We start from the raw sequence: 18690 nt of genomic DNA on the forward strand, positions 1-18690 counted from the left end.
ATAGAAAGGTTTACGAAGAGAGAAAAAGAGAAATGGCTACATGCAGAGGAATGTCAATCAAGTAAACGGAAGGGGGTTTGGAGAAGGGAAGACGAAGCATTTTTTTGGTGGGCCCTTGGAGCTTTTAGAGCTTTTTGACAGGTACTGGTTGCATGACAGCTACTGAATCGCACTGTAAGTCTACCGTAAGCATGAAACAGACAGCCGAAGGTATCTTTGCCACCACTGTTACGCAACGCTCTCTATTGTTTGGCGTCTAAATAGCTTCACAGGAAATGAACAATCTATGTAAAAGTTCAACCGGCGAGTTATAATCAACTACTAATCTTTGGATCTCTGGTCATCTAATACTTAGATCCTCTATCCAGCTCCTATGATCTTATACAACCACACGTGCTATTATTATTATTACATGTACAATGTCTCAGCTCCATACTCCAAACGGATATTTGATTAGGAATCTTAACCGTCTTTTCCTCTTTATCCCACACTGCATTATAAATCCACTCGAAATGCCATCAATCAGCGCAACAGAATCCAGACAGGTCTAATGCCAATGGAGAATAAACATTTGACAATAAACATTTGCAATAATAGGTAATATGGTAAACCAAAAAAAAAAAAAAAGGGCCGCGCCGCAATGCGTATTCACATTCAGCACTCCAAACAAAAAGAAAAAGCCATTTACAAAAGTACAAATAATCTACAGGTTCCATGTCCATCACATCAACTCCAAGCCTTTCATAACATGGCCGTCTGGTCCACGTAGTCTCCTCGTTTGCTTTTTTTAACAGTTCCTCCAACGTCAAGCTCCACCTCACGCCCCTTCTGCATCATCAGAGTAAAATAATAATAACCACCTCCCACTGCAATATACAGTAGAACGGCCCAAAGAGAAAAATAAAAAAGTGAACTAAACATAAATATATGGGTAAAATAAAAGCAACGCGCATCATGACATACAACAGTCATCTAGCATTGAGCAGATAATGTAGTATTTTTTTGCTCGCCTCTAGGGGAAAAATACGGGGATCATTTCGAGTAAGAAAAAAAAAATAGGTGTGAATGAGGATCGAAAACTCCCGGCAGTGCTGAACGAACCCAAAGAAACAAGTGAAGAAGAAGAAGAATGAGCAGGAAACCAACACCAAGGCGGAAGATATCAATAATCTGTTTCCTCTCCAAACCAGAAACACCGACAAAACAATCATCAAGAGCTCATAGAAGGGGAATAAAAAAGAGTTCAGAAGAGCGGGCTTTCATCGTAACCAAAGAGTATTAGAAGAGATTCGATGCGAATTGCCACAGCAGGCAGTGAGTTCCTGCGAGGCGCAGATAAATTGGGGGGTATAGTCCTGCAGTTCCCACGCCCATGGCTGCGTCTCTTCACGGACGTCGCTTAGAAGCAATTCAGGCTGCCCTTCTTCTTCTTGCCCTTGTTGATAGCCTGCATCCTCTCTTCCAGCTGCCTTCGAGCAGCCTCTGCCGCCTGTCTCTTCTTGCGCTCCTCTTCGATTGCTTGCATACTCCAACGGTTGTCCTGTGATTGGTCGACTGGTCGCTCCTTGAGCTCCTTTACCTCAGCTTCAAGCTCTTGAGCGCGCTTCTTCCAGGCGTCACAGTCTGCCTTGACCTTCTTGGACTGTTTTTCCAAATCACCTAGAGCCTCTTCCAACGTCTGTGTGAGTTTACGCTCAGCAGAAAGATGCTTCTCGATGGCTCTAATACGAGCCTCTTGATCCTCCGTAACCTGAGAAATATTGAAGTTGTTGCTTGGTGGGCGTGTAGATGTGGGGGAGCTAGGCACTCCGTTTGCGGGGGCACCATTGGGCAGAGGCGGCAGAGGAACGGAGGGAGGAGGCGATGGCAGAGAGTTGTGTGAAGAACTTTTGCGGATTGTAGAATTGGAGTTGGATCGCTTGACATCTCCGTTGACGATTTCGTTGTATTTCATCTGTTCATTAACAGTTAGTCAGATTCGTCCAAATATATGTATATATGTACTAGAGCAGAGAGAGATAGAGAAAGGGGAGCGGAGAATTTACCTGGAGAGCAGCATATTCCTCGCGAACTGCTTCTAGTTCGGACTGGAGCTTCAGTCTTGAATTCAGCGCCTCGTCAAGCTGAGCATTACGCTCAGACTGTAACGAGCTCAAGCGGTTGTTGGTTACCTGTACCTCGTCAAAGTTGTGCTGCAGCTGTTCCTCAAGCTCCTCAATGAGACGAGAATTCTTCTTGTTGCGGCCATCAAGGTCATCCACCTTGGCCTTGACCGCGGCGAGCTGATCCGTTAGGGGACCAGACGTGGCCTCTGCGTTACCAGGTAACATGCCCGCAATAATAGTCTTCACGCCCTCTAGATCCCGAACAAGGGAATCGTTAATGGTAGAAAGCTCCGTCACATGGGACGTGAGCTCTCCCATCTTCTTTCGCTCCGCTTCGAGAGACTTTTGGTCAGCGACAAGAGCCCTAATCCGCTCGCCTAACTTCTCCAAGGGCAACTCTGCACCAAAGACAGCAGCGATCTGGGTGGCAACGTTTGTCAGTTGATCTCTCGACTGAGCAAGATCTGCCTCTAGTTTGAGCACAGCTTCGGAATGCTCAGTCAAAAGGACCTCCACTTGCTTCTCGTAGCCGGTCTGCTCGTTGTGCTTCAGCTCGGCCAGCTCTTGAGCGTGATTTTCCTTCAGAGCCTCCATTTCTTCTTGGTGTGCCTTTGTAGCATCCTCGTGGCTAGCAATCAACTGTTCTAGCTTAGTAGACAGTTCTTGGTGCCGAGCGGTCGTCTCCGCAGTGACCTCGCTGTGCATCTTGGACATATCATCCATTGCTGCCCGGGCAGAGCGATGGAGAGCCTCGAGCTCAGTTACCTTGGTAGCGTTACTGCTGATGACGGCCTTGTACTCGTCAATCTCGCCGCGTAGGAACTCAATGAGGTCTTGCTGCTTGCGAACCTCCTTCTTGGCTTCCTCGGCATCTCTTCCAGCTGAAACAAGAGATTGTGATTCGGCTAGCTGGGCGTTGGCAGCCTCAACCTGAGCCTCCAAATGCTGAATTGTCTCTTGCATCTCCCTCTCTGTGCTTCGCATAGATACCAAAGCATTGTGGTGCTTGTTTTCCCAGCCAGCCAGCTCCGCCTGCAGCGTAGAGACTCTTTCGTTGTAAGGAATATCAGTCTCTTCTTCGTCACTTGGCGTGAACTCTCTGGTAGGTGTGGATGCTACTGATTTGCGGAGGATCTCGACTTCGCTTGTGAGGTCACGTTCGCGGGCAGCGTGCGCCGAACGCAGATCAGACAGCTGCCTCTCACTCTGCTCAAGTTGGCCACGTAAAGTAGCAACCATTGACATATCCACGGGGGAAGCCTTCAAGCTGGAGCGTTCACGCGCTAAGCCTGAGATGATGGCCATTTTGCTCTCCATTTCTTTCTTAGCTGCTGCAACGTCTGATTCGAGCTCTTGGATTCGCTCGCTTCGAGACTGAAGTTCATGGATAGCTGAGTTGAGACTCAATTCGAATGACTGCATGGTTTCGGGCTTTCCTTCGAAGTTTTCGGCAGCAAGATTCCTAAGGGAGGCGAAAGATCGCTGTGCGCGATCCACGCCTAGAAGATTTTGGCTCGACTTGCGGCGAATAACGCGAGGACCAGCTTCGACAGTTCTAGCTTTGGAGACTTCCGTCTTGAGCTCTTCAACCATGTCAAGCGTTTCATGGTGCTTCATCTCAAGTTGGGCGTATTTCAGAGCGAGTTCCTGTTCGGCAGTTTCTTTTTCTTCCGCCAAGACCCTGAGTCTCTCAAGCTCCGCAATAAGACGCTCATTCTGTTCACTGTGCTCGTTCTGCTCAGACTTGGCATTTTGCTCAACCGCCTTAACCGGCTCGACTTCCACTTGTTCAGCGTGCTGCTCGACCTCTTGCTGCTCAACCTCTTGCTGCTCAACCTCTTGCTGCTCAACCTCTTGCTGCTCAACCTCTTGCTGCTCAACCTCTTGCTGCTCAACTTCTCGTGGCTCAACATCGTAGTGCTCAACTTCTTGCTGCTCAATGGGTTCAGCTAGCTCAACATGCTCCACGTGCTCATGCTTCTCCTTCAATTCGTCCTGCTCATGCAGCTCAACATGCTCGACCAATTCCCGTGTAAGATCCTCAACAGATGTCGCGGGTTTGGCAGTAGCAGTGTCGTCTTCGGATTCAAGATCCATATGGGTGGTATCTGCAGTGATAGGCGAGTCAATAACAGAAGAGAGCTCGGACGACAGTGACCGAGGGACCGAAGAGCGAACGTCATCTTTGACGTCGCTTGTCGCTGCAGACTGGAATGATTCGGGGCGGGTTTCAGTGGCGGCATCGACGGAAATGATGGAATGACGTGCACGGCTAGGGTAGCGAGCCTCGTCAATGGTATCCTGAAGCTCTGAGAGCTTCTTCATGGCTTCTTCGTACTTGGCATGCAGCCTACCGTAGTCATGGACGGTGCTCTCGTGCTCAGTTCGGAGGTCAAAAAGCTCACGAGTCACCAATTCCAGCTTATCAGAGACGAACTTGGTCTGGGCGGTAGCCTGATTTTGAGCAACATCACCATTAGACTGCTCTTCGGCCGCCTTGGATACCGGTTTCGCAGCATTGGCGGCATCTTCATCGTTTTCCACAACAGGCGCGAGTGTTGGTGTCGCAATTTCGTCGTCGTCGTATCCCTGAGCCTTGGAACCCACAGATTGATTGCTTTGGCGCTCTGCCGTCTCATCGTTTGTTCCACCTTCAAAGTCGCTTGTTTTAGACTCATCGACATGGTCAAGTTCGTGAAGAAGAGCATCCAATTTTCCCAAGCTCCTCTGCCTCTCGATGACCTGCTCAAGACGCTCAATCTCTCGCTGCATGAGCTCAGCATCCTGATCCGCTTCAGCAAGTCGTTCTTCCAGTGTGGAAATGTAGTCCTCGGACGCAGATTCATTCTCGCGAATACGGGAAATTTCTTTGCGCAGTTCAACGATAATGGTTGCATTCTTTTCCTCGCCGTTGGTGTGCCCATCCAGCTTAGTCTCCAAGTCGTGGAGGTAGTTTGCGGTGTGGGCTTCGCGATCCGTGAGCTTTTGAAGGCGTGACTGCAGCTGGGAATTGATGGTCTCGACGTAGGCACACTTAGTCTCCTTTTCAAGCAGATTTGTCTCCGTGTTCGACAGGGTAGTTCGGGTACTTGACAGGGATTGTTCGAGCGTCTGGATAGTTTTTTCATATTCAAGAACGACTTGCTCAACTGCCTTGGCAAATGAATTGGACCGATTCAGCCGATCTGTTGCATTCTCGCCCTGGAGTTCATCAAGCTGGCGGTGGTGCTCAGACTCGCTCTCCTGGGCTTTGGCCATTTCGGAAATCAGGTGAGCATGGCGTTGGCTCAAGGTGTTGTAGTTCTCTTGCGAATCCAGAAGCTGATTCTGAAGCTCCAATTCCCGTTCATTCTGTCTCTCCGATCTCTCGCTGGACCTATTAGCACTGCGCGGCTGTTCGGTAAGCCCAGTGTTGGCGCTACGTATTTGTTCGCGCAAAAACGCTACTTCGGCCTTTAGTCGCTCAATAATGGCATTCTTATCTCCCTCCTCGATCTGCTGAATTCGAGGCTTTGACTGGATGGCGCGAGCTCGCTGGGCATACTGAACAGTGTTTAATGTCTCGCTGAGATGGAATTCCGGCGGAGTGACGCAAGCAATCATGTAGGTGATGGCGTTGCCACCGAGTGAGTCTTGTAGGAGTCGAGTGAGCTTGGAATCGCGATATGAGACGTGGGCGCCCGAGTTTCGCGATGAAAGTTGACTGATGACTTTCCCTAGCGCAGCCAATCCGGCATTGATAGATATTCCTTCCTTGGCACGCTCTCCCTGAGCACCCGTGTTCTTCAGTCTCTCACTACCGGCCAAATCAACAAAGTGCAGCTTGCTATCGGTTGTCACGGAGACATCTTGGCCACTCATGGCCTCCAGAGGCATCGAGTGGCGCTTATCGGAATTCGAGTACTTGCTCTTCCGCTGAACCAAATTGAGCGAAAAGACGGCGTGGGAGCGGGATGATTTGGCATTGATGGCAGTAGCATCGGTCTGACGAATGGAGGAACCAAAGTCGAGGGCGTTGAGAATGTCGTCCACGCAGGTGATATCGACCTGATGCAGGCCGGTGAGGATGATGTTGCCTTTTACGTCCTCGCGGATTGCGACTGATGTTCGGTCATTGAACCCTGTGGAGTCTGCAACCAAAAGATCTCGGAGCGTTTCGTTATAGATTTCGACGTACGTGGCCGTCATCGCCCAATTCCGATCACCCAGGTTATTCTGCTGTCCATATCCACGAGGTGACCTGAAGCTACTCGCGCTCTTCATCGTGCTGCCATTATTATTTGCTCCTCCTCTCTGAACGTCTAGATGCTCGAAAAGGGCGGCTGCCGCTCGAGGAATGACACCTAAAAACAAGGCGTGGTTAGCGAGGCGAAATTGTACGGACTGCGCAGAAATACGGTTGCGCAGCCACGGAAAGTAGGCAATCAGAATTTGAAATGGCAGATGAAAGTGAAAAGCTCATACCCATGTCTTCAGGATTTGACTGCGCGTCGGGGCTCGACGTGCCCATGGTATGTGATTTACCAGCACCAGACTGGCCATAGGCAAGAAGGGAAACATTGTATCCTTGAGTAAAGGCGTTGATGCTGTCGGACAGATAGTCCCAGATGCCACTCTGCGTGACCTCTGGGCCAAAGACACGGTCGAAAACGAAAAGCTTGCGGCCCTGGGGGGAATCGATGGACAGGCTCGTGTTGGATGTGACATGCACCATAGGGCGCTGGAAGCGCTGCGGGATCAAGTCATATCCAGGATCCTCCGGTCTCAATTGCGGTCGTACTCGGACAGCTGCGAAGAGAGGCGGTCATTGTCAGCTCACTCTTGATCAGGCACCAAATGCGCATTTATGAGCCCCAGGCAGAAGGGAGAGGGAATGCTTACCGACGCGGACAGCTGTCCGGTTGTCCTCGTCAGAGGCTCTGCTCTCGCCGCCTTGCTTGCTGTTCATACTCAACCGACTGGTGCTCCGTGGTTGAGGACGAGTAGCAATCGCGCTCAGGGGACGCTGAAGCTTATGCGCTGGCGATGGTGAGCCCGGCGGAGAAGAAGCCATGGCGGAAGATGCGAAGCGAAGCGGACCCAGCAGATGTCACCCAGGGAGCGAAGCTCCGTAATAGCTCGAGAGCTGGTCCAAGGCCTTGGGGACCCGTTATCGACGGCGCGCACAAGCCAGCGGGACTGCACGGCGCAGACGCGCACAAGCGACTGAGTAGCAGAGAATTGTGGCCAGCAAAGGCGCAAACACTAGCGACAATAGTCAGGGACTGCGGCAGTGCTTTAGCGGCAAAGCGGAAAAGAGGAAAAAATAAAAATAAAAATAAAAACGAGCGAATACAGGAACGAGGGAAGGGGGGGAGAAGAGAGCGCGACGGTGTTGCCCCCAGAAGAAAAAGAGCGACGATGGTGAGAGAGAGAAAGAGTTGAAGAGAGAAGATCGTCAACTAACGGCTGGCGTGTGTATCGCGCCGATCGTTTGTTGCTGCTAGCAGTAGTACAGTAGCAGGATTTTTGAAATTTTTCTAATAATATTTCTTGACTCTTCCTCTTCGTCTCTTCGATTCTCGTCCGCAGCGCCCCCCTTGTCGTCTTCCTATGATCCAATCTGCGCACCCGTTGGCTGGTGGGGACAAGATGCTGGTGCATGAACTCGTACCGGCAGACGATGCGTGGCGTCTGCGATGCGTCTGTATGGAGCAGCACTGTATGTACCTGTATATACTGTATGTCTGTATGTGTGTAGCACACGTGTATGTATGTCTTCATATGTCGGGCAGAGCTACGGCGAATAGCGTCTGGGCAGGCTCTGGATTCGACGGTTTCTTCGGTCGGACGGTCGTGTGTGGATATGGCGACTGCTCGTTCCTGGTGATGATTGCAGTTCCAGGTCGCTGGTCGGGGTCTGGCGGTCCTCGTTCGCCTATCAAAATGGACAGGTCTAGGTAAGCCGGCAGCTCGATGGAGACGGCGTCCAGGGCCCTTGGACGGGTGGATTTGCTATCCGTACCTAATTAAACAAGCGCCAGGCCTGGCCAGCCCACCACGGGGTGGAAGTGGAAGTGGAAGAGAAGGTCGTGCTTGAGGCCTGCCGGCTCGTACGAGCAGAGACGCAGGAATGGGCTCTGCAGGCCTGTTTTGGCCAGTCAATCTGGCCAGAGACAGCGAGGAGAGTCTGCGCTCGCACGAGGTGGAGAGAAGCAGGACTGGCCGTACGGCGGTGGTGTTTTGGACCCAAAGAGGAAAAAGGGGGAGAGGCTTCAGTGCCACCACCAGCAGCTGTTAGTAGGCAGTAGTGGTGCTGCCGGTTAATCTTGGCTATTACCTGGCAGGCCTAGGTCGGCATCAGACGAAGAAGAAAATCGATAGACCCGGAGAGGGAAAACAAATCACGGGCATTGATAGCCAGCCGTTACAGAGAATTACAGAGCACAGAGCACTACCCTCTGCCCGTAAAGGGGCCCCGTATAACAGGACAGCCAATTTTAGCACCACGGGCGTGTACCCGGCTTCTGTCACCGAGGCCTCTACTAAAGAACTTGTTCAATAAAGACAAGACACCGCTTAGCTTCAAAATCAAGAGTGTATATGTTATTGATCCTCTGAGCAGTCAGTGGCAGCACGCATATTTCACGCAAATTCCCCCCCCCCCCCCCCCCCCCCCCCAAACCAAAGCCCAGCAGAGCAATTGATGCTCTCATCAGGCTGCACTGCATGCTCTCCCAATCCATTAGCATCATCCATGCTCCCTCCAATGCGGTGCCCCAAAAACCCCTGAAACTCCCAGCGCTTGCCAGTGCCTAAACGGGTCAAGACCCAGGGGATGCCAGCGCCAAAATGGTCGCCCAGCATGTGCGCGCTAGGCTGCTTGGGGATCCTGGCCCGCACTAGCCACAGCAAGTCCCCTGTCCAGCCACCGCGAGGCCCTGGCTGAGGCTTGAGAAAAAGAGGCTGGCCTCGACGTTTTTGTGGCTTTTTGGCCTGACGCACCATCAGATCCGTTTTGCACGACACGAAGCATCTTTTCCTCTCGCTTGTTCCTGGATTTCCCTCTCTCCGGCTAGTCCGCAGACGCAGGACCCTCCCCTGCCAGTTACTGGCTCCATGCTCCATGCTCCGCCAAAATTTGAAACCGCAGTGTCTGCAGCATCTGTCGTTGTTCTCCTCCACCCCTGTCAGGCTGCTGTGGTGCCAAAACTGACCCTTGGATGTCTGGAAATTAGCAGCAAGAAGACGATAACCGAAGAGAATGCACAAAACAAAGTGCCCGTCCTCTATTCTCCACGATATTGCCACATGCGTGCCGCGATTTGCAAAAAGTGTCGAACGAGGCTGATTTGCTGAAAGCTGAGCCCACTGTGGGACACGGTGGCACGTCCTAGCGTGTGACAAAATCGGTGGTGGGAACGCGAGAGGAGAGCATCCTTTTTTTTTTTTTTTCTTTTTTTTTCTCTCATTGTTTGAAAGCCTCGATCGTTGGCAGAGGCACTCATGCTTGGTCCCCACGCCCCATACTTGTACATACATACAAGTACCTAACTAGGTATCCGGCCGAGACTCACGGACTGGACAAGGTCCACCAGTCCAGTCTATCGCGGCTGGCTTTCACGGTCTCCGGGCCAGCTGCATGCACCAGCAAATCGGATTCACTATCTACAGCAGACATGTGAAATGCTGTCTTGCCAAAGGCTGCGGGCTACGGCAAAAGTCTCCCATCGCTACGAGCATCGTATCGTAGTACGAGACTCCAGACATGGTGTTGAATTAAGATGAAGACAGCGCCCAAAGACCAGGGTTGGCAGCCAGTCCAATCTGCCGTCTTAATTTGCTGCAGCTCCGCCCCCAGCCGTCGTCGCCGTTGCCGTCATTTTCACGCTGGTCCGCTCACATCGAACACTTTGCTGGCGTTTTACCGGTTTCACCTATCGCCCTTCATTATGCAAGTCGCGCCTCGTGCCGTCATATAAAGAGGCAAACATTGGACAATGGTAGGTTCATACACAATGGCACGCAACTACGAGTATCAGCCACATCATGCAGATCAATCAATGCATGAAGCCAATTCATAGACTGCCTGCACGACGCTCATTAGCACGACGGAGTACCTATTTGTTGCAGTACTGGTTCTGCGCGTACATGTACCCTTGAAGGCCTTGCGCTCGGATCCGTCACATCGTCAACGGCAGACGGTCAGTGTTTGCGAGCAATTAAACGCACATGCCTGTGCGGCCGACAACCTGTCGATCTTCTTCCACTAATAGCGCTATCGCCTAAGCTGGGCCGACATGTGGTGGACAAGCATGCCAGGGCCAGGGATGGGCATCGCGATGCCTGCTCGCCCATTATATTCTACGAGTACCGTACATAGTATAACATATGTACATGGCCCTGTTGCTTGGTAACAACGAGTGCCTCGCGGCCTACCCGCTGCAATCCCAGCTCTCAGCTCCAGCTTTAAATTTAGTTTTTTCCCCCAACTAGGACCAATCCACCTGACAAATCATTACCAGTCAAGAGCCACAAGCCGTAGATTCACAATCATCGTACATGCGAGACGTACATGTAGTAATCAGTGCTACAGTGTCGATTGGACGGCTCTATTGGTAAATTGCACATACCTAATACAGCCGCTTGTCTCTGTGCTATGTCAACCCAACGATTTGTAATTTTTTGCTTGATAATAATACTACTAGATACTTCGTACAACCCCCCTAAAAATGGTAGGCCATATCATTTTGTGTCCCAGCTGCATCGTACTAGCAATACTAGCACATTTTGACGGCAAATGTAATTTTCCTTGTCAAGAGATCAATCTTAGAACGAGGCTCTGGGCAAATGAAGATCGGTGCATCAGACACCAAAAACGGATTTCACCAGAAACTAGGACAGGTCCAGCACATAACTCTTCAGGCAGAGCTGATCCCAGTGCCCAACCGCGAGCAGGTTTCGATATAGTCTAGTTGCGGAGAAGCTGGCTATTTTTGGCGTTGCTATGCGAATAAACACTGCAGACTACCAACTATGAACTAACGTAAGCAGCGCCAGGCGATATTGCGATGGGGAGTAGCTCGAGAGGTGGGCCAATAACACAACAATATATCGTGCAATGTCAGCCTGTGCAGCAATATGAGGATGGTCGAGCTTGAACAATACGGGGCCATCCGATCTGTATCTCTTGGTAATGTCGATGTGTAATTTATAAAAAATAAAATCATTCATACTTCCATCAGTAGTCACCCTTACATCATCGAGATACCCCTACATCATCGAGATAAGAACACCGTTTTCCATCTATGGCCGCAGATTTGATCAAGCTGTTGATATATTCATGCATTATTATTCTCAGATGAGGTAATATATTCTTCAATATTGTGATATCAAGTTACCAGCACCGCCCGTGAGTAAGCAAAGCATAAATGTTATAATCACACTACAACATTTCTCCTGTACAATGAGTGACGCCATTCTTCTGCCGTATCGTCGGAAATGGGTGTTTTTGCCTATAAAGAGAACTTATTCCAGAGTAAATAAGCAGTAGACATAAGAACAGAATATTGTAAATTTAAAAAAAAAAAAAAAAAATTAGCTATTTGCTCCTTTTCGTTTCTCCTTCCTTTATATTCTCTTCTTCACTACCACTCTCACCCCCACATTCTTTGACAACCTCACCGAGCAGAGCTACTCGCACCACCCTTTCCAACATCTCATTCAACCATTTACACACAAGCTTATTCCAATAAAGGCAACGTCCGATTACCACATCATTGTCCGCAAAATACGCGGTAGCCTCGGACTCGGCCGCCCGGCGCGGACGGACGTCATCACTTACCCTCATCGGGAGCGCGAAAGCCGCCGATCTCGAATCCAACGGCAGATCCAATCATCAGTGGTGTCATCTGCCGCGCAGCTTAAATTCCACCTTTGGCTATTCACGCAATTGTCTTGCTCGCCATTCAAACTGCCAACAATTCACTGTGGCGCTCCGCTAGCACCCAATTCCGGAAGTATGCACACAGTGTCTCCGTCAATAGGACGCCCAAGCGGAAACTCTATCGTCATACTCTCGCCATTACTCGGTGGAATCGGACTCTTAAAGCCCATTGTCGGACTTCTGAAGTGTCCGACAGCGCTGGAAATAAAGTCAAGGCGAATTCCAAGTTGGTCAAGTGATTTGCTGGTGGACAAGCTGATGAAGTTGATGCGATATCTCGAGAAGCTCTCTCTGTTGAATATTGGAACATGTTGCATCCAAGCCTGTCCTCTTATAACGGCCTTTCTTTTATTCCTAGCACATAATGAGTGAAAGTCCTAGTCCATCCGATCTCAAGGAGCTTCACGCCTCCTCGGACGACACAAGCACCACGCTCCACAATGAGAATCGCCAAGGAGCAGATCACATAGATCAAGATGCCTCATCTCTGACCGGCGGTGATATTTTATCAAGTACAAATAGCTCATCAACAACGAGTCTTCATGCGCCACCTACACCAAGCCGTCCTGTAAATAGCCAGACACAGGGCACAGCCCAAGGTGAGGATGATATCTTTCGAGCCCTGTCTCGACGCCGAACAACCGGCACTACTGGTTCTGGCGCAGGTCAAGATGAGGAACCAGCAGAGATAGAACGGCTCATGTCGCGCATGTTTGGCCATGCTAGGCAAGAACATGGCCAAGAAGAGCGTATGCGACACAGCGGCGTAATCTTCCGCGATCTAACCGTCAAAGGCGTTGGACTCGGTGCAAGTCTTCAACCCACGGTGGGAGACATATTCTTAGGTCTCCCTAGGACCATCAGGAATTTCATCAAGGGAGGTCGCAAGGCCGCCCAAGCTAAGCCACCGGTGAGAGAGCTGATTAGCCATTTCAATGGCTGTGTCCGGCCCGGTGAGCTTCTGCTCGTTCTGGGGCGACCTGGCGCGGGATGCTCGACGTTTCTCAAGGCGTTTTGTAACCAGCGATACGGCTTCAAAGCTGTAGAAGGAAACGTCACATATGGCGGGACGCCTGCTAAGGATATTGCCAAGCACTTTCGCGGCGAAGTCATTTATAACCCTGAAGATGATCTGCATTACCCGACTCTAACGGTGAAGCGAACTCTATCATTTGCACTTCAGACGCGCACTCCTGGAAAGGAGGATCGCCTTGAAGGTGAAAGTCGTCAGTCCTATGTCAAGGAATTCCTTCGTGTTGTAACGAAGCTCTTCTGGATAGAACATACCTTGGGGACCAAAGTTGGCAACGAATTCATTCGCGGCGTTTCAGGCGGCGAGAGAAAGCGTGTCAGCATCGCAGAGGCTATGATCACTCGAGCCTCCGTACAAGGGTGGGACAACTCGAGCAAAGGCCTTGACGCAAGTACAGCACTGGAATATGTCAAGGCGATACGAGCCATGACAAACATGGGCAAGATTTCGACTTCAGTTTCGCTATACCAAGCGGGAGAGTCCCTGTACGAGCTGGTGGACAAGGTTCTCCTCATCGATGGCGGCAAGTGTCTCTACTTTGGCCCAGCAGAAAGGGCAAAACAATACTTTCTGGATTTGGGATTTGACTGCCCCGATCGATGGACCACGGCCGATTTCTTGACATCCGTCAGTGACCAGCACGAACGAAGCATTCGTCCTGGATGGGAGCATCGCATCCCACGATCCGCAGACGAGTTCTTTGATTCCTACCGCCAAAGTGATGTATATAGAGAGAACCTTGAAGACATGGACAGCTTTGAGGAAGAGGTGCGCCGCAAGGCTGAAGAGCGAGAGGCTGCTACTGCACAATCCAAGAAGCCAGTGGAAAACAACTATACCTTGGCCTTCCACCAGCAAGTCATTGCTCTCACAAAGCGCCAATTCCACATCATGATAGGCGACAAAACATCGATAGTGGGTAAATGGGGTGGCCTCATCTTTCAAGGGTTAATTGTGGGAAGTCTTTTCTTCTCCCTCCCATCAACAACACTGGGGGCATTTCCTCGTGGAGGTGCCATCTTCTTCCTTCTCTTGTTTAATGCACTCCTTGCGTTGAGCGAAATGACTGCGGCATTCTCCTCAAAGCCCATCATGCTCAAGCAAAAGTCGTTTTCGTTCTATCGACCTGCTGCTTATGCCATTGCCCAGACTGTCATGGATGTGCCTCTTGTTCTCATCCAGATTGTTTTGTTCAACACCATTATATATTTCATGGCAGATTTGGCCCGTACAGCGTCGCAGTACTTCATCGCCACCCTCATCTTGTGGCAGGTCACCATGGCCACATATGCCTTTTTTCGATGCTTGGCAGCCTGGTGCCCTACTCTCGACGAAGCAACACGGTTTACAGGCGTATCTCTACAGATTCTGATCGTGTACACCGGGTACTTGATTCCTCCCTCGTCCATGAGAGTATGGTTCTCCTGGCTTCGCCGCATCAACTGGATACAATACGGCTTCGAGAGCTTAATGGCAAATGAGTTTACAGGCCTACGACTCGTTTGCGTCAGCCCAAACCTCGTACCCGTGGGTCCTGGCACGTCGCCTCAATTCCAGTCCTGCACTCTGGCGGGCAGCCAACCGGGACAGACAGTTGTTGAGGGCGCAGCTTACATACAAACCGCCTTTCAGTACTCTAGATCGCATCTTTGGCGCAACTTTGGCATTCTCTGGGTCTTCTTCGCCTTCTTTGTTGCTTTGGCGGCGCTTGGAATGGAGCTCATGAAGCCAAACGCTGGCGGAGGAGCAATCACCATGTTCAAAAGAGGCCAAGTGCCCAAGGCTGTGGAAGCGTCTATAGAGACTGGCGGCAGGGGCCTGGACAAGAAGTTGGACGAAGAGTCTGGTGGAGTGACCCCCCATATAACGCCAGCCATGATTGAAGAGAAGGACCCGGAGAAGAGCGATCCAAACGGCGACGGCCCGAAAATTGCCAAGAACGAGACTGTTTTTACGTTTCGAAACATCAATTACACCATTCCGTATGAGAAGGGACATAGGGAGCTGCTTCAAGATGTCCAAGGATATGTTCGGCCAGGAAGGCTTACAGCGCTCATGGGGGCCTCAGGGGCGGGAAAGACGACGTTGCTCAATGCCCTGGCACAGCGCATACGTTTCGGGACGCTGAGTGGCGAGTTTCTCGTCGACGGCCGGCCCCTGCCCAAATCTTTCCAAAGGGCCACGGGCTTCGCCGAGCAGATGGACATCCATGAGCGCACTGCAACTGTGCGCGAGGCTCTGCAGTTTTCTGCCCTCCTGAGACAGCCAAAGGAAGTCCCCAAAGAGGAGAAGCTCGCGTACTGCGAGACAATCATTGATCTTCTCGAGATGAGAGACATTGCCGGCGCAACTATCGGAAGGGTTGGCCAGGGCCTCAACCAGGAACAGCGCAAAAGGCTAACTATTGGCGTTGAGCTGGCGTCCAAGCCAGAGCTGCTCATGTTCCTCGACGAGCCAACGTCTGGTCTCGACTCGGGAGCCGCATTCAACATCGTCCGCTTCTTACGAAAACTGGCCGATGCTGGCCAGGCAGTCTTGTGCACCATCCACCAGCCATCAGCCGTGCTCTTTGAACACTTTGACGAGCTGCTGCTGCTGAAATCCGGCGGAAGAGTCGTCTATCACGGACCTCTGGGCCAGGACAGCCAAACGCTCATCAGGTACTTTGAATCAAACGGCGCCGCCAAGTGCCCGCCCAATGCCAATCCGGCAGAGTACATGCTGGAGGCCATTGGCGCGGGAGACCCCAGCTATCACGGCCAGGACTGGGCCGACGTATGGGCGTCATCCTCGAATCACGAGGAGCGCTCCAAGGAAATCCAGAGCATGATCGACACGCGGCAGGGGGTCGAGCCGTCAAAGAGCCTCAAGGACGACCGCGAATACGCCGCGCCGCTGTCGCTGCAGACGGCGCTGGTGGTCAGGCGCGCATTCGTCTCGTACTGGCGATCGCCCAACTACATCGTGGGCAAGTTCATGCTGCACATCCTGACGGGCCTCTTCAACTGCTTCACGTTCTGGCGCCTCGGCTACTCGACCATTGCCTACCAGAGCCGGCTCTTCTCCATCTTCATGACGCTGACCATCTCGCCGCCGCTGATCCAGCAGCTGCAGCCCGTGTTCCTCGAGTCGCGCAACCTGTTCCAGTCGCGCGAGAACAGCGCCAAGATATACTCGTGGGTTGCCTGGGTGACGTCGGCCGTGGTCGTCGAGATCCCGTACGGCATCGTGGCCGGCGCCATCTACTTCAACTGCTGGTGGTGGGGGATCTTTGGCACGCGCGTGTCGGGCTTCACGTCGGGCTTCAGCTTCCTGCTGGTCATTGTGTTTGAGCTGTACTACATCAGCTTCGGCCAGGCCATTGCGTCGTTTGCGCCCAACGAGCTGATGGCGAGCCTGCTGGTGCCCGTCTTCTTCCTCTTCGTCGTCAGCTTCTGCGGCGTCGTCGTGCCCCCGAGCCAGCTGCCCACGTTTTGGCGCAGCTGGATGTACTGGCTCAGCCCGTTCCACTATCTCATGGAGCCCTTCCTCGGCGCCGCCATCCACGACCATCCCGTGCAGTGCAGCAGCACCGAGTTTGCGCGGTTCAGCGCTCCGCCGGGCGAGACGTGCGAAAGCTATGCGGGCCCGTTCATCAGCCAGAACGGCGGCTACGTCCAGACGGCGGCAGACGGTCTCTGCGAGCTCTGCCAGTACGCCACGGGCGACCAGTTTGGCAAGGGGTTCAGCGTCGAGTACAGCCACATCTGGCGAGACTTTGGCATCTTTTGCGGCTTCATCGTTTTCAACCTGGGGATTGTGTACTTTTGCACGTTTTTGAAGTTCAAGGGCAGGAACCCATTCAAGCGCCACCACGGCCACTGAGAGCCGTGTATGCACATGCACTAGCAAGAGAAACAGCAAAAAAACAGCTGCGTAGACACTTGTTTAATTTTTTACAGATAAATAGAAGCTCCTCCTCTCACCCATATCAACAGCTGCTGACTGATATGTGCTCATCTCAAAAGACTTAAAACACACGTCTTATACATACAGATCAGGTACAGGGTAGGCCGATCTATGGGAGGATGCGATGCTCTGCCCGACTGCGCGCTATATCGGGGTTGGCGGGGTGCCCAGCTGCGCGCCCCCATTACCGCATATTCCCAGCAATATGCACATAGGCAGCGCCAACCCCCCCACCATGTATGCCCTAATCAGAAGCCCCAATTCCCGTACTATGAAAGGAAAACTTTTCGCCCTCCTCTCTCTCTTCCAATCCATCCTCCTCCGTGCTCTCCTCGGCAAGCACAACCTCTCCTGGGCCTTCCCACATGGCACTCGCAGCACCGTCTTCGCCTCCATGACGCGGAGCTGGTCGCTCCAACGCTGCTCGTTGCTTGTGTGCGCTCAAAGATGCTCCTCTTCCTGATCCGCCATGGCGAGACGGTCGACAACGTTGCCGGCATCTACGCCGGATCTCGGGACTCGGGGCTGACCTCGCACGGCGTGCTGCAGATCCGACGGCTGGCCACGCACCTCGCCGAAAGGCAGGAATCGACGCTCAAGTTCATCTACTCGTCCGACCTCCAGCGCGCCGTGAAGACGGCCGAGGCGATTGCGGCCGAGCAGAGGCGTGTCTGCTCGCGAGACATCCCCGTCGTCGAGTTCCCCGAGCTTCGTGAAAAGGACTTTGGGAGCGACGAGGGCCTGAAGTTTGGCGACTCGCGAGGACGGGCGCCGGATTCTGAGACGGCCGAGTCGATGAAGGCGAGGGTCGACGCCTTTCTCGACCAGCGCCTGCTCCCGCTTCTCAGCTCCCAGCCAGATGATGCCTCGTCAGCGTGCGCCATCGTTTCCCACGGCATCATCCTCGGCGTCCTCTACCGCGAGCTTTGCGCCCGCGTCAGCCGAGGCGGCATCACTGTCGACCCCAATCCCAGTGCCGCCAGCTCGCTCATATCCCCTCCTTTCTGGGACAACACCGGCTTTCTCGAATGCACGGTTTCCATGAACAGTGCAGGGGCTGACGAGGACAAGTCGCTGCCGCTGAAGTTGCACGTTCAGCGGGTCAATTGCACCGTCCACCTCAAGGACTTGAAAAAGACTAGAGGAGGCATTGGCAGCGCTGCGTATGACGAAAAGCAGCGCACCTTGACGTCGTTTTTTGTGCCGGGGTCCAAGAAGCGAAAAAGTCACGATATGAGTGCTGGCTGAACGACTCTTGCCAGGCATTCTGTTTTCAAAAGGTACGGTTTTTTTTGCTTTTTTTTTTTTTTTTCTTCAATGATGATACAACAAATAACTCACAGACCTGTTCTGAACACACAATGTGGAAAATATTTTGTCCAACCGCTGTCTGACATTGCACTCTTACAATTCGTTTTTGTTTGCACACATGTTGTCCATGGTCATTGCTAACTGCGACCATCAGATTCTAGATGCCCGCCTTATGATTACGATATAGATGGAAAATATAACATGATACCCTTTTGATTATTCCAATATTTCTACCAAGTCTCTGTGCCCTGCATTGTGATCGTGACCTTGACCTTGTAACATAAAAGATATGCCCTCAATCGTACGCATTCCAATCATTCGTTCCTAGGCTTTGCAGAGTGCCTGTATTTATCCTATACGTTTATTCT

At 51.9% G+C, this 18690-nt stretch overlaps 3 protein-coding genes across 3 annotated transcripts; 2 read left to right on the top strand and 1 right to left on the bottom strand.

Annotated features, from left to right (window-relative positions):
- Window positions 1-612: 612 nt before the first annotated feature.
- On the bottom strand, window positions 613-8602 carry TrAFT101_004668 (uncharacterized protein). The gene is made up of 7 exons (XM_066127257.1): window positions 8110-8602; window positions 7815-8022; window positions 6987-7349; window positions 6570-6893; window positions 3942-6448; window positions 2046-3911; window positions 613-1954 (listed from the first exon to the last, which is right to left on the bottom strand). Exons 3-7 carry the CDS (start codon window positions 7156-7158, stop codon window positions 1400-1402), a joined length of 5424 nt encoding a protein of 1807 aa, XP_065983366.1. The 5' UTR covers window positions 7159-7349; window positions 7815-8022; window positions 8110-8602; the 3' UTR covers window positions 613-1399.
- A 3644-nt stretch (window positions 8603-12246) lies between these two features.
- TrAFT101_004669 (uncharacterized protein) lies at window positions 12247-17062 on the top strand. Its single transcript, XM_024904059.2, has one exon. The coding sequence runs from the start codon at window positions 12395-12397 to the stop codon at window positions 16925-16927; it is 4533 nt and encodes a 1510-aa protein (XP_024759956.2). The 5' UTR covers window positions 12247-12394; the 3' UTR covers window positions 16928-17062.
- Window positions 17063-17079: 17 nt separating this feature from the next.
- On the top strand, window positions 17080-18533 carry TrAFT101_004670 (uncharacterized protein). Its single transcript, XM_024908336.2, has 2 exons — window positions 17080-18291; window positions 18477-18533. Exon 1 carries the CDS (start codon window positions 17123-17125, stop codon window positions 18257-18259), a length of 1137 nt encoding a protein of 378 aa, XP_024759955.2. The 5' UTR covers window positions 17080-17122; the 3' UTR covers window positions 18260-18291; window positions 18477-18533.
- The last annotated feature ends 157 nt before the right edge of the window (window positions 18534-18690 follow it).

Source organism: Trichoderma asperellum, chromosome 3 (genome assembly GCF_020647865.1).
Source record: "Trichoderma asperellum chromosome 3, complete sequence".
Lineage (NCBI taxonomy): Eukaryota > Fungi > Ascomycota > Sordariomycetes > Hypocreales > Hypocreaceae > Trichoderma > Trichoderma asperellum.

Coding starts and splice junctions, on each gene's coding strand:
- TrAFT101_004668 (XM_066127257.1), bottom strand. CDS start 7,158: ATGGCTTCTTCTCCGCCGGGCTCACCATCGCCAGCGCATAAGCTTCAG. Junction 6,449..6,569: donor GTCAAATCCTGAAGACATGG/GTATGAGCTTTT, acceptor CCTTGTTTTTAG/GTGTCATTCCTCGAGCGGCA. Junction 3,912..3,941: donor AAGAGGTTGAGCAGCAAGAG/GTTGAGCAGCAA, acceptor GAGCAGCAAGAG/GTCGAGCAGCACGCTGAACA.
- TrAFT101_004669 (XM_024904059.2), top strand. CDS start 12,395: ATGAGTGAAAGTCCTAGTCCATCCGATCTCAAGGAGCTTCACGCCTCC.
- TrAFT101_004670 (XM_024908336.2), top strand. CDS start 17,123: ATGGGAGGATGCGATGCTCTGCCCGACTGCGCGCTATATCGGGGTTGG.